This window comes from Heliangelus exortis, chromosome 7 (assembly GCF_036169615.1).
Source record: "Heliangelus exortis chromosome 7, bHelExo1.hap1, whole genome shotgun sequence".
Lineage (NCBI taxonomy): Eukaryota > Metazoa > Chordata > Aves > Apodiformes > Trochilidae > Heliangelus > Heliangelus exortis.
In genome coordinates, this window is record NC_092428.1 from 18,893,350 (window position 1) to 18,907,376 (window position 14,027).

The 14,027-nt window shown below is 38.1% G+C and overlaps 1 protein-coding gene across 1 annotated transcript in view; it reads left to right on the forward strand.

Annotated features, from left to right (window-relative positions):
• The window catches only part of FAM13C (family with sequence similarity 13 member C), a 49,385-nt gene that overhangs the window by 18,918 nt on the left and 16,440 nt on the right, over positions 1-14,027 (forward strand). Inside the window, exons 4-5 of the mRNA XM_071749205.1 lie at positions 1,712-1,775; positions 9,254-9,404. Coding sequence (XP_071605306.1) covers positions 1,712-1,775; positions 9,254-9,404 — 215 coding nt within the window. The remainder of the gene's footprint in view (positions 1-1,711; positions 1,776-9,253; positions 9,405-14,027) is intronic.

Consider the following 14,027-nt stretch of genomic DNA (forward strand, 5'->3'; position numbering starts at 1 on the left):
GAAACCTAATAAATTCTTTTCCATGGATTAGGTGAGCAACCTGAATAGTTTCATATCACAGCTACGCCTTCCCCAAAACAAACAGAAGCTTTGCACACTCAACTTCAAAGCCTGACAAGTGTGTATCACAAGTTACCTGGCAACTCACCCAAACCAAGAACCTGCAGCTGTCTCAGACACAGGTGTAGATAGGTGCTTGTGCAGCAGTCAGCCGAGGCCCTTTGCTGCTTAAATATATTGCTGACTTTTGATTTTGTATCTGTGCATCTTGAAGCAGGTGCAGGCTGGCTGGCCTGTGATACCTCCCATTCTGCTGCTAGCTGTGCTACCACCAAAATGACTGCTTTTTGTTCCCAGGTGAACTGTGTACTTTGGATCCTGTTTGGAGGCAAATGGCTGCTCACCCTGGTGTGAATATATCTAATGTATCTGTTTTAGTAAGGACAGAGGGATATCCAGCATTTCAGTCTTTAAATGCTTTGTAAGTCTATGAAGAACTAAAATAAGTGCCTGGGCATCTGTCTGTGCTGTTTTTGAGGTCTCCAGAGACTTCTAAAACTGATAGGTTTTGCTGGGACGACTGAGCACAATAGGTTGAAAAACAGATATTATTTTTCCAAAGGAGCCAAAGGAATCTGGGCTTTATGTTAGTTTTGCTCATGTCTGTGAATGAGTCTCTCAGGGGCCAGCACTGACACCCCCTCAACAATGAGAAATCCCATTCTCTGAGACAGCAGCAGTTTCTAGGTTTGGGTGAGTTGCCAGGTAACTTGTGATACACCCTCGTCAGACTTGGAAGTTGAGTGTGGAAAACCTCTGCTTACAGAAAGGACTGAGCTGTGATATGAAGCTATTCAGGTTGCTTACCTAATCCATGGAAAAAAAAATTTAGGTTTCAGTTTCATTCCTTTTGTGGATTTGTATCTAATCCTCAGGCTGGTAGGTGTGTGGAGTTTTAGGTCACAACCACATCTGCCTGGATGTGGGACATTTGTCTCATGAGCTGTAGTCAGAGGAAAGAGATTTTCCCCTTGCTGGACAAGGACCTTCCTTTCCTGTTTTCATGTGGAGAAGTGAAACACTGAGGGAAATCCAAAGATACAGACATCTCTGATGGCTGCAAAGTGGCACTCATTAGAAAATGTAGATGTCTGTCATCCTCAAATGATTTCCAGCTCCTCAGGAGAGTCCCTTGGGTCTCTGTGAAATTTCCAAAACAGAATTTAAGCAGAAAGTTGAAGAGTGGAATCATAAAAATACCATCAAATTTAAATATGGATTTATTCTTTATGATTCTGAAAGAAAAGCTACTGTTACTGACTTAGAGCATGTGGGACAAATCATGCTTAGATGTAGACATATGTTTGAGCTTTTTCTTGGCTTTAACCCTACAAGCTCTCCAAGATACTGAAACCTGATAATGATTCTGTAGAACTTTTTGTGTGTGACAGAGTGAGCCCAGATTTTAATGTAATAGTTACCAGGGCATCATTCACAGTTTAAATATATTATTTAGGATTCCAATTAAACAACTGTTGTTTTGAATGAGGTATAAAATACAGATGTTATTTGCATAGAAATGTTATTTCTTTAATAAAACAACTTTATCCCATAAGTTAATTTATGTACAGACATGATGAAAAGATATTTGCAGATATTTGCAACACACAAAAGCATTCTATTGAGTGAAAATTCTTGTTTTGTTTTGTAGAATAGATCAGAACACATACATTTCACCAAAAGAAGCTACTGAGCAATTTTACAACTTAAATGAGGTAAGCTTTACCAAAAGTTGAAATATAATGTTACAGATTTTAATTAGATGTTTTGTTTTATTAATTCTAAAGACCTGGAGTAATGTAATCACTTGAGAACCATAGATTAGCTTTATAATGAATCATTCTAGTGATGTTTTTTGAGAAAAGCTTAAAAAAAAAAGTGCTACAAAACTGCTACAATAGTTTTAAAGCCAAAAGCAAGAGATTTAAAAAAATATTCTAAGCCAACTTTATGATGCTTTCTGACTGTGCTCTTAAAAGAATTAGACATATAATATTTACTGAGTAAAATGATGTGTTTCAAGACCATTTGATATTTTCCTCATATTACAGCTCTAAAATGTTCAGCTATCAATTATGTTTTGTTTAAAAATAAGAAGTTCTCAAGGTTGCTACATCCTGCATAAATAAACTATGTATAATGTAGTCTAGAAGGTATTCTTGTTGTAAGATGGGTGGTAGGAGGAGATGGAGTGAAGAGAGGAAGCAAGGAAAGCCAAGTAGGACCTGTGGCGCTTGAAACAAGAGCTGTTTTCACAGGGATTATTCCAGGAAGAGTGTGAGAGAGCAGAGCACAAAGGAGCTGTTGGTGTGATCGTGTCAACCAACGAATGAGTTTGGGCTGGGCTCTCACAATTAGCAATGTACTGAAGGCTAAACTGAAACTTTGCAATTATTCAGAGTGAGAAGCCTTAGAAAATGTCACCCACAAACCAGGGGATCTGCATATTAGGACAGAGTATGGTACACACTGCAAGGGCAGTGAAGGGTGCTGGAATTAAACAAGGAGCAGGCAATATTTTTAAGAGTAGACCAAGAAAACAGAACAACAGCAGCAGGGGAAAAAACAGAAAAGCTGGGGAGAAGGGAATCCCATTCCTGTCTAACCATGGAAAAGAGAGCTTTGTTTCCAAAATGAGACAGAGAACATTTTTGGCTATTAATAGATGCCTGGCTTTCACTAGGGGAAAACCACAATGTATCCTTTTAAAGGAATTCAGACTTAGTTTTCTCCTTAAAATAAATTATTTCCTGTGTATTTGTATTGTTGTGCAGCTCACTATTGAAAATCTCAATGCTAACTTGTAAGGCATGTTCCATGACCAATATAAGGCAGTACACTCAGCCTGTGTCTAACCAGTTAAAGCTCTGCTCTGAGAGAAATCATTAAGTTATTGTTTCTTTTGAGAGGTATCATTGCAAATAATCACCAAAGCTTCCACTTAACATCTTCCTTTTAAAATTCTTGCAAATTCCTTAAAGGTTAAGACAAAAATATTATTATAAATACAATCAAATTAAGATATGAAACCAGATAATTGGATGAGAAATTATAATAATTTGCTAATAATTTCTGAGGAAGGAACAAGGGTTATATTCTGGTGCTTTCTTATGCAAAATCCTAGATTGTATTGTATCTAGCTCTACTGCAAACCCAAATGCAGATGGGCCATAGGAAAACAATCCCTTCTTGGATTAGAGAAAGTGTTGTTTCTCTTCACTATTCACCCAGGAGTATCTTGTACTATTTTATTTTTGTTTGTTTGTAAAGGAAGTTCTGAATTGAAAATGTCATATGCCTTAAGACACAAATATTGCCAAAGCAGACACTGCAGAGGTTTATTTATATTCACATAAAATATGCCTATCTTACTTTAGCCCAAACTGTAAGACTGAAAAACAAGGGAGATGCTTTTATGCATCACTGTTCTAATGTAACATACGAAAGCATTAATTTCCTAATAGTGAAGAAATAGAGCACATTGACATTTGCTCAGTTTTGTTTCTTTATGGATAACTTCAAAGGCCATTAAATACTGAAAGGTTATTCTCCTTCTCTGCCTCATCTGATTTCATAAATCCAGCAAATCCAGTAAATCCAGCAATAAACTGGATATAATAGAATAGCTGCCTTCCTGTCGTGGGGCAGGAGCAGGGGGCAGGCATCCATAATCCTCAGAAACGTTGTGTGTGGGGCAAGGTGGTTTCAGTTTCTGCAGAAGGCACCAAGTTTGGGCTTTGTTTCTCTTCTCTTTTCCTTGTCAGTCTCCAGCCTGAGAGCAGGCAGGGTCCATGGGTGGGGCAGAGCTGTTCCCTTTCCCTCTTCCCTCAGTTCTTAAATTTGCCAGCCTTTAGGATGTCCACAAGGCTGAAACAAAGGATGCTGCTGATACTAATGCTTTATCACAGAAAGGGAGCATTTCTGCCAGCAGTAGCTCCTGTGGCCTTGGCTGGCTGGCTGCTCTCCCTGCAGATATACAGCAAGCACTGAGTGTTTGGCAGGTTTGGTTCTGCTGTGGCTCTGGGCCCCTGGAATGTGCTCACCAACACGTCCCATGGTGCTGGTCCTGCAGCACTCCATGCAGGGACCTCTGGCTGGAGGGGGACTTACTGATGGCACCTGCCAAGAAAAAGTTTATAAACTTTTTCAGGAAGCTATTCGTTGATACAGCATTCTGGTGATTTTTGGAGTGCGTTCATTCAGTATCCCACTCTTCAGAGGGATTTAGCAGCAGGCACATGTTATTTGTCTCTTGGTGTAAGAGGTTATTCATCATCCCAATAATTCCTTGCCCTCAGACCTCAGCTCTTAATTTTCAATAATCTTTGGATGGAGAGAAAAATAGTGAGTGGGGGTACATTCTGCAGGCTTACTTGTTTGTAAAGATGGTTTCTTTACTACAGGCTGAGCTTCCTCTGCAGCTGGCAATCCTTTTGTGCTGTTTTTTCTCCAGCAGGCAAGAGGCATGATACTTTAATGACAAACTTTTCTCAAAACATTAGCAAAAATAACAAATAGAAGTACCACACTGCCTCTCTTCCTGCTTTTCTTGGTCTTCCTGTAAATGTCTTTATTTTTCCCACTATCTTTGATCTGTGATAGTGACAGATGGTTTTGTTCTTCTACTGGAACTGGCATAGTTTAAGATCCTCCAATTTTCAGTTACTTTAAGAGGACATAAGAATAGATATAAAACTTTGTCTGAGAGAAATTGCTTCTTTTTCAAACATGCATTAGCATGGATCAGGAATTACTGAATCAGCAGCACTAGTGTTAGGCATCAGATTAAAGCTGGAATGAGCATCAAATCTGCAATATTGGAACTGAGGTCATTAGCTGATACCATATGCCATAACTTAAATTCAGTGATGTTGGTTTTTCACGTAAGAGCTGACTGAAATGTACAATGCCACTCACCATGACCTAACATTTCCCTCTCTGTATTTTAGTGGTTGGTATTTCTTTCTAACATGTTTTGCAACTTCTTTTAAGTGGCCAAGAGCAGAGGTCAGTCAGGTGAGCCCCAGGGGCAGGTCTCGACCATGGAAGAGTTATAAGTAACATGTGCCCAGGCTGGCTTATACCCAGATTAGATGTGTTGCTCAGTGTGTGCAACAGAAGGGTGCACATCCCCACCACTGTGGCAGGACACCTGCAGTCACATCAGGGCTGTACAGGTACTGGGAAGTACTGGAGAATTAGGGGAAAGTTGGAAGCGATCAGTAAGTTTTCAGATAACCTTGAGAGGACAGGACATGCAACAGGGCAGGCAGCAAGGACATCCCTCCCATTTAGTAGGATGCTCCTGTTGCCCAGGTGATGCTGGGCAGATCTTTGCTTGGCCATTGCTTAAGGCTATATCACCTTTTGTGTGTTCCCATAAACACGTGGTGGCTTTTCACACATATTGTGCTGTAGCAGTGCTGTAGTACTCATCTGTAGTTTAGAAGATGAGGTAGATGGTATACTCCAGAATCATTATCTCCCTGTTAACATCAAAATGATCAAAATGATCTTTTTCTCCCTACATCAAATTCCTCTCAATATATTCACAAAGTCATGTAGGGTAATTCCATTTATTATTATTATTATTATTATTATTATTATTATTATTATTATTATTATTATTATTATTATTTAGTATTTGGCAGGGACTGAAAATTTGCTATCCACCCACCTTTTACAAATGGGTGAAAAATATCATTTAGAGAAACTGAATATAAATCAGCTGGTGAATTATAGCATAAGCATTGCCAAAATACAATGTTTAACAGTGTAGTATGTGTGAATGCTTTTATACTGAACTTACCATAAATATGTGTCATAAGAAACCTTAATTCCAAGTGAATATCTTGTCTTTATATGGGATTTTTTTTTTTTTTTTTTTTTTTTTTTTGTCAAATGAGTGAAATAACAGTCTGTGAAAGTTAGGTATACTTATGAGATATTTGCTTATGTTCACCTTGTTGGTATGTTCTTCTGGTATGTTTACCTATGTTTTCCTTACTTGCCATCAGCACTTCTCATGATAAGGACCTCAATGACCTGTAACTGGTATAGTCATCTTTTTCTAGATGACATAGCAACCTGGCCTAGTGGAAGTTGTCCCTGCCCAGGCAGGGTGGTTGGAACTAGGTGATCTTCCAACCCAACCCATTCTGTGATTCTATGACATTAATGACTATAAAACACTGCCCATTTGTGGTGATAATTCCATGGCCACTTTGTTTGAGAAGCAGTGGAAAATGAGGCCTGTCATGTAATGAAAACTCTTCCCAAAACAGTGTCATGGGCATAATTCAAGTCAGCACCCTTCTCTTGACAAAGATTCACTGCCACTTGAACACTGTTGAAGGTGAGATAGTTTCATAGTTTAAGTTGTTTGATCTCTAATACAAGTAAGCTCTGTAGAGGATTAAAGATTTTTTTAAATGCCTCATAATGTTGCAGGTGGCGGGGGAGGTGGAAATTTAGAAGTAGTTATGCTGAGGTTTGGACTGGTCAAGCAGGACAGAAAAACAGGAAACTGACAAGGAAAGTGTTAATGTGCTGAGAAGAGGGGAACAGTTTATCAACAAGGAATGTGCTGGGAAGAGGGGAACAGCTTATCAAAAGGGATTAGTCGAGCATGAACATGAAGAAAAGTAAACTGACATTGAAGATAAGGGTTATTACGCATGTAAGGGGGGTTGATGGTGGGAGACAGTCAAAACAATATCTTAAGTTGAAAAAGTATGAGAGATTTGTGGTTCGTGGATGTCTCTCTATTGTTATCTGCATGATGTATGTAACTGTTTCGCAACTGAAATTCCGCACGAAGGTTTCATTGTAAAAAGGGTATAAAAGCTGAACCGAAAATGGGGATCGTCAGAATCCTGACTTGGGACGCCAGTCCTCAGGTTTCCCGGGCCCCGAATAAAGCACCGCATAAACTGACACTCTGTTGGTTTGTGTTTTGACTTTGGGCAACAATAAGAGATGCTCAGATTGGTAGTAAGAAGTCTACTAAATACATCAAAAGCAGAAGCCAGATGGAGTATCACTGGGGCTGCTGGCTGGCTGACATATAAAATGGGCACTGAGGTGAAATGGCCATAAACAGAGAGGCTGAGTGAAGTCCTCATATTGGTCTTCGCTGGTAAATCCCACGTTGGAAACATTCGCACACTTGGTATAAACTTTCTAGCAGACAGGTCAAAGGAGCCAGATCAGTTTGAAGTATAAATGTAAAATATTCGACCAAATATCGTCAGTAAATGACAAGGATAAGATGCCAGTTATCCAAGAGTCCTGGAGAAACTGATGTGAAGATGAGTCAAGAGGTGTGAAGATGATGGTCAAGATGGGTAAATTATCCTTACAAATGGCAGGTTGTTAATGCAACCTGTACCTGGGAATAGTAGAAGTGTCCTGTGCCTCAGGTCATGGAGACAGATCTATCGTGCCATTTTTAAAAGAATACTGTTACATTTAGACAGTTCATTGTGAATAATAAGTGCTCGATCTTGCAATCACTTCTTTCCTGGTATTGCAGGATGAAATGTCAAAATGTATCTTGACAACAGATGAGAGGACCTTAATTCTAAAATATATAATTCAAACTATTTCTTTGATTACATGTCTGTAATATCAGTCTCTTCTGATAGGCATGGCCAGAGCTCTTGTTTGCTCTGGGACTAGGAGAAAGAATATATTCCCAGATTCCTTTTGACCTAAATTGAGGCTGAAGTCAAAGCATTTGATGCAACCTAATCTATTTTGCAGAATAGGGTATGGATTTTGAAGCAGTTCTAACAGCACATAGAGGGGTGCAGGACCTAGTTATAGTGATCTTGTGCTTTTTCAAAACTTCCCTGGTTTGAGGTCTCTCCTAGAAAAAGATCCCTTTTTATTGCCTGAATTCTATAAAAGGAATGAAAGGGTTAAGGCTGAAATCTACCCTGATGCTCTCCACCAAATTAGATTTGGTTTTTTAAATTTCTTTTTTCTTTTTACCTAAAAGCACTGACATCCTTGCATTTGTAAAGGGCTTTATTACAATAAAAATTATATTAATCAATATTCAACTACTCTGTACATAGGTGACATTGTTATATGGAGAAAACTATCTCAATGAATATACTTATTATTTCATTGGGTTTCAAGTACTTCACAGAATGGGGAAAGGAGCTTTTCAGGGTATAAGCCTAAGGAATTTTTTTTCTTTTGTAACTTAGATTTTTTTTTTTTTCAGAATTTGATCTTCACAAATACCATTTGAGTGACTTAAAATTTTACATAGAATCCTGTGTGTGCCAACTGTGTGAATATTAAGTCAGCCTTTCTTCTGTTAACTTGTTTTATGTTTCAAGTTGTATTTCACTTGAGAGGGAAACTGAATGCATGGGGCATGGCAGTGACTCATTTTGCCTGCTCAGATGGTGATTAGGGTTTTCACAGCATTTACATCACAGCAAGATTCTTCTGTCAGATTGTACAGCTGAATATTACATGCTGTCCTAGAGATTAAAATAGAAAATGGACCAGCCATGACACAGTAGCTAGAAGTGATGTTATAGTTAACTAGCTTTGTCCTCATTGATTTTTCTGCAGTAAGTGATAGCAATCTGTTAATTTTACTTTTGCACCAGATAGGGAACGATTAGGTTGCCCTGTAGAAGCAGCAGCCTACATAAAAGATACGTCTGCATAGAGGAGTATGTCTAAAAAAGCCAATTAAAAAATATCTCTTCCAAGAATCCAATGAGGGAGCACATTCTCAGTAACTCTTTGTTTACCACTGCCTGCTGCACAATAGGCTTGGGTGGGAGATTTGTTTTTTTATGAATGGTAAACGGGGAGGGACATAATGTCATCAGATCGTGATGTCAGCCCAATGAATGAACTGCTTGCTTGGTATATTGCTTCAAGACCAGGAAAAGGGACACCATCTCTTTGGCTTCCAAGAATAAATCGTCTTTTGCTGACAAAGTCATCTTTCCCACGTGTTGTGAATATTCTCTGTAAATCGGGACTTAAATAACCAGAAGTCAAGAAACTCGTGGAACTGTGCACGTTTGTTCTCCAGCACGTCCCCTCAGAGCTGGGAGTGAACACCCCTTTGCAGGCACTGCTAATGGGCTCAGTGAGTTGAAGAGCCTTTGCTGCATTCTGTTGTTCTCTCTCTAGCCCAATGTTCTGCTTTTGTCTGCAGAATTCTTTGTTGAAGCTACAAGCCCTTGAAACTGATCTGTGCTCTGCATTTCTGCCAACCCAGGAGGAAACTCCTCAGCTGCCTGCACCCAAGGATCCAGCCCCTTCTTCAGCCCAAACCAGTGTGCAAGCTGATGGGGCCAGTTGTGGAGGTAAGCAGTTGTGCCATGATGTGTTCTCATTTGCAATTATAAAAAGCCTTGTGACTTGCACTTTAATATCAGATTTGCAGCCTTCTGAGAAACACAGCAGAGCTAATGCACAGCACCGTTTCCTGCTGCAAATGTTATGTAGTGTAAAAGAGGGGGATCCCAGTTAAAAGAATGGAAATATATGTCTGTAGCCTTCTGTTTGTCTGAGGATTTTTCTGGGAATCTTGATTTTTAGGCAGGTTTAAAGAATCCAAATTCTTTTATTTTTAGTTTAGATTTATTTAATTTTTCTTTCTTTCTTTTTCCTCTTTTTCTCTTAAGTACATTTGTGCTCTTTACTTCCTATGTCTCTATTGTGTGAGCTCACCTGCCATATCATGCAATTGTATTTTTGTGATTTATCGGAGCAATATAACTTAATTTCTCCTATTATTGATTTTAATTTAATACATCATCAGAGAGATAGCAAAGGTGATTTCTACAGCATGTGGATTTTAATAATTAATGAATCTGCATTATTACCCATCTAGGCAAATTGTGGTGTGTTATCTCTCCCTCTCCTCTCAATATGGAAACCAGTCTGTGCAAAAAAAATAGCCCTAAGGCTCAGCACTATTTTTGTCAATTCACAGCTTGTAGTCACAGGGCTGACAGAGTTGTGATGCTCAATAGAGGAGGAATCACTGTTTGTAAAAAATAGGTCAAAGGCAATGTGACTAATGCATCTCTCAGGCAAGCAACATGAATACACAATTACTTAAATCATTCACCATGTATGGTCTAAATTAAGGCAGATAGGTCAGTAACTCCTTTGCAATTGATATTTTATGTCAGAATAAAGGCTGGATTGAGAATAACTTATTTCAGGAGCCATTTGCTCAGAATTTTCAGCAAGAAATAACAGTAAAATATTTAACTTTTTTAAAAAATCACAAATCGTAGTGTTCTGTTTAAGAAATTCTGAAGTTTTGAGGTTTGCATTGCATAAGTAAGGAAAATGATATGTAGAATCTGAATTATTTCAAATTATTACAGAGATGAAATAATGGAAAAAATACTAAATGTCCTAGGTTTTAGCTAAAAAAAAAAAAAAAAAAAAAAAGCTTTTGCCCAGCTAGGCAAATACCACAATATCTCTTGGATATGGGTATGGCACTTGCAGTGGTGCTAGTCCCTTGGTGTGGATCTGAGGCAGAGGCAGATCTGCTATCTGAGCTGCACAGGCATTTTGCAGCCCATCCAAAATCTGCACTGACTCTTTTCATTTATTGGAGAATGAGTTTTTTCTCCTTGTCCAGTAGTTCCCTTATTTTGTTCTTATCATTTCATAATTCATTGTTAGGATGCTTAATAATTGTTTACGTATCTTATTTTTGCTGTTTTGGTACAATTTTCTTTTAAATCCTACTGTTAGTGACCCCTACATCCAATATCCTCCCAGCTCCTATTCGCCTGTCTCCAGCTACAATGGCAAATATTGGATGATGATTTCTGTATCATTTCTCTCACACAGTTCAGAGCATGCTCTGACACTTCAGCAGTTCAGACTCACTCTGTGATTAAATCGTGCTCATTTGATGGATTTTTATAAATGTTCATTCCTGTTAACATCTACTTTGTGGTTAGCATTTTTGTTTGTTTTTTGTTTTTGATGTTTTTCTGGTTTTTTGTTTTGTTTTGGGGGTTTTTTTGTTTGTTTTTTTCCCAATAAATTGCCATTTTACATAAATAAAGCTAGTCCTTATTTTATCTCTTAAATTACTACTCAAATCTTCTGATACTCTCACATGGGACTGTAGGCTATTTCGGCTCAAGCTTGAATGGAAGTCTAGAGATTTGTACCAGGCTAGGAACTGAGTTTTTAGCAGATGTGCCATATATACTATCTCTCTAGTTATAAGCCTTTTTATTTAAAAATGAAACCTGACTGACTGCCTAGTCCATTGAATTTCTTTTGTTTCCCATCCTAGTATAGAAAATGTTGAAAAAATACATTATGTGCACGGTAAGTGAAGCTAGACCAATCTAGTGAAATGATAGGGTACTTCAGGATGCCAATTTTGGGATCCTGAGATCCTGAGGGGAGAGCAGTAACTCTTAGCTTTGGAGAAAAGTCAGAAATTTCCACTTTACTTTGAAACACATGAAAGTATGTGATTTCAGTGGTGAGCAGCTGAAACTAGCTACAAGATGTTCTAAATGTCTTTTAAATGGAAAATCTTGATGCTGGCATTCACAGACATGTGAGGAATGTTGAGGAATGGCACATTACATCTGAATACCCTGTTTATAGACAAGAGTTTTCAGTGTATTGTTGTTTTTCTTAGAGTATCATATATTCCTGCATGTGATTGAATTCCACATTATGAAGCATACTGGATGTTATAAGACCTTGGCTTTAATTAATGTGGTGAGCTCTTGTCAGTGCTAAGATGAACTGAATAGAGTAAGGAGGAGGAGCTGCAGTCTAAGGGAAAATCTACTGACTTGGCCAGAGGAGGCTTTAGTTCTCACTTCTGGCAATAACAGAGGCTAGAATTAGAATTATATTAGACACAGGAACACAGGGAGATGTTTGGTCAGCCCATGGGGTACTCAGGATAATGCTTAGTACCTTGTTTAGGATCTTGGAAGCAGGATGATGGCCTTAAGTTGCAATTAAAAATAGGGTTGGTTATAACTTGTCATCATCCTGAGCTGTTCCACTATTATAGTAATCAGACTACAAAATTGAAGTGGTTTGAATGACTTGCTGACCACTTCTGAACAGCAGGTAGCAATTTAATGCATTTGTGGTGGGGTTGGGATTGAAACCTTTCTTGGGGCCATCTCAAAGTTTCAAGACTTTGCAAGCTTTTGTGTGTAGCAGTGCTGTCAGGAGGCCCTGATGCCACAGCAATGGAAGGGCCCTGGCCTTTGAGAAAGACACCCAAATTCAGGTTGTCTCCTTTTCACTTTCTAGCTGAGTATAAAAAGCTCCTTGAACTTGCTGCAGGTCTGTGTGTTTGGTTTTACCCTGGGTGTGCTCCAGCCACTACTTGTCCTTTGCATTAATTTTCCAGGAGTGTTTAGTCTTGGATGTGATTTTCTATTTATGAGAATGAGTTGGGCCAAGTAATATTGCCTGTCTGTGAATGTGAAAAGGAGCAAATGTCTGTGGCCTTGAAGTTTATCAGCAGAATACCTCCTGCAAGAGGACTGCACAGAAAAGCAGAGGAGTGCAAATGCTGGAAACATTTCTCCTCCACCTATCATACAAAGACTGACTGAATTTTTTTTTTTTTTTTTTTTTTTTTTTTTTTTGTAACATCATTTTCCTTTCAAAATCAAGTGACTGCTACTTAATATGAATATAAAGAAATTATTCCTTTTCATATAAGATCATGAAAAATACTGACACTATTCTTTAGTCAACCTGCTTCACAGTGGTTATTTCTTTAAGTTCAAAGATGGTGAAATAAAAGAGAGGCAGCCGGTTTCTTCCTGTTGGCAATATTGTTTTTGAGAAGTTAAAACCCCCCCAAAAACCACAAAAGCAAAACCCAACAAAAAATTAATTTTTTTAAGACTTACAGGGTAAAGAAAGATTTTTTGCCAGAAAGAGACAACACTTTTGTTTGCAGAACATTTATGCCAGCCTCTATCACAGTATGTTGTATGGGTATTTAATTTCCTATGTCTGGTACAATGCTCTACCCCAGCTTCTCCCAGATGCCTTTCTGGAACTCTATGGGAGGATTTGAATCTCCTACATGATTTAGAGGTTTTGGATGTTGCAACAGCATCTTGGGGATCTCAGTTTGACCTACAAAGTACTTGGAGGAAAGATACTAGGTTAGAATTAATAATCAACTACATTGACTCATTGTGAAAAGGCTGAATGTAATTATAATTGATGGTGCTGCTAGAGGAGATGAACTCACAAAAACAGAAGTCATGAGTACCTTTTGCATGACAGACTAATTATACAATACACAGTTGAGTTTTTTTGTTATCTGTAAAGTAAAAACAGTTGGACAGTGCCTGATAAAATAACATTTTAGCCCACTGTAATGACTATTTTTGAAATCAGTCATTGTTTTCTTTGAAGGTTACTGTTCAGAGCTGGTTTCTCCCCATTGTCCTAGTGCAGCAATAGGGATTTATAGCTTCAGTATCTGATGGACAGAGATTAAAGAAAATGTGTTACAAAGGTTCTATTACATTCCTGAAGGAAATACCCACTCACCATGGGAATGTCATGTCCATGTAAAAAAGAAAAAATTGAAAAAAAGCAAAGGTGAAAAAACCTTTAGAAACCTGCCTGCTCTTCTGTGAGTAAATCCACATACAGTTGTTTTTCTGTACAGTTTTAGGCTTCTATTGAATAAAAAGATTCAGTGACATGTATTAGAATTAGTGCTATGTTAGAAATATTATACTTATTGAAAGTAACACACATGCTGCCTGGAAATATAAAGTAATTTATCTGAAAACAAACATGGGTTTAGAGGAAAAACATAATGTAGTTGGTGTAAAATATTAAATATCAGTATTAAATACTATGGAAATTTATGTAGGCAAAGCTGAAACAGAGCACATTCTTTGTTTTAACATATAGTAACTGTTTTTTGGGAGAGAGAT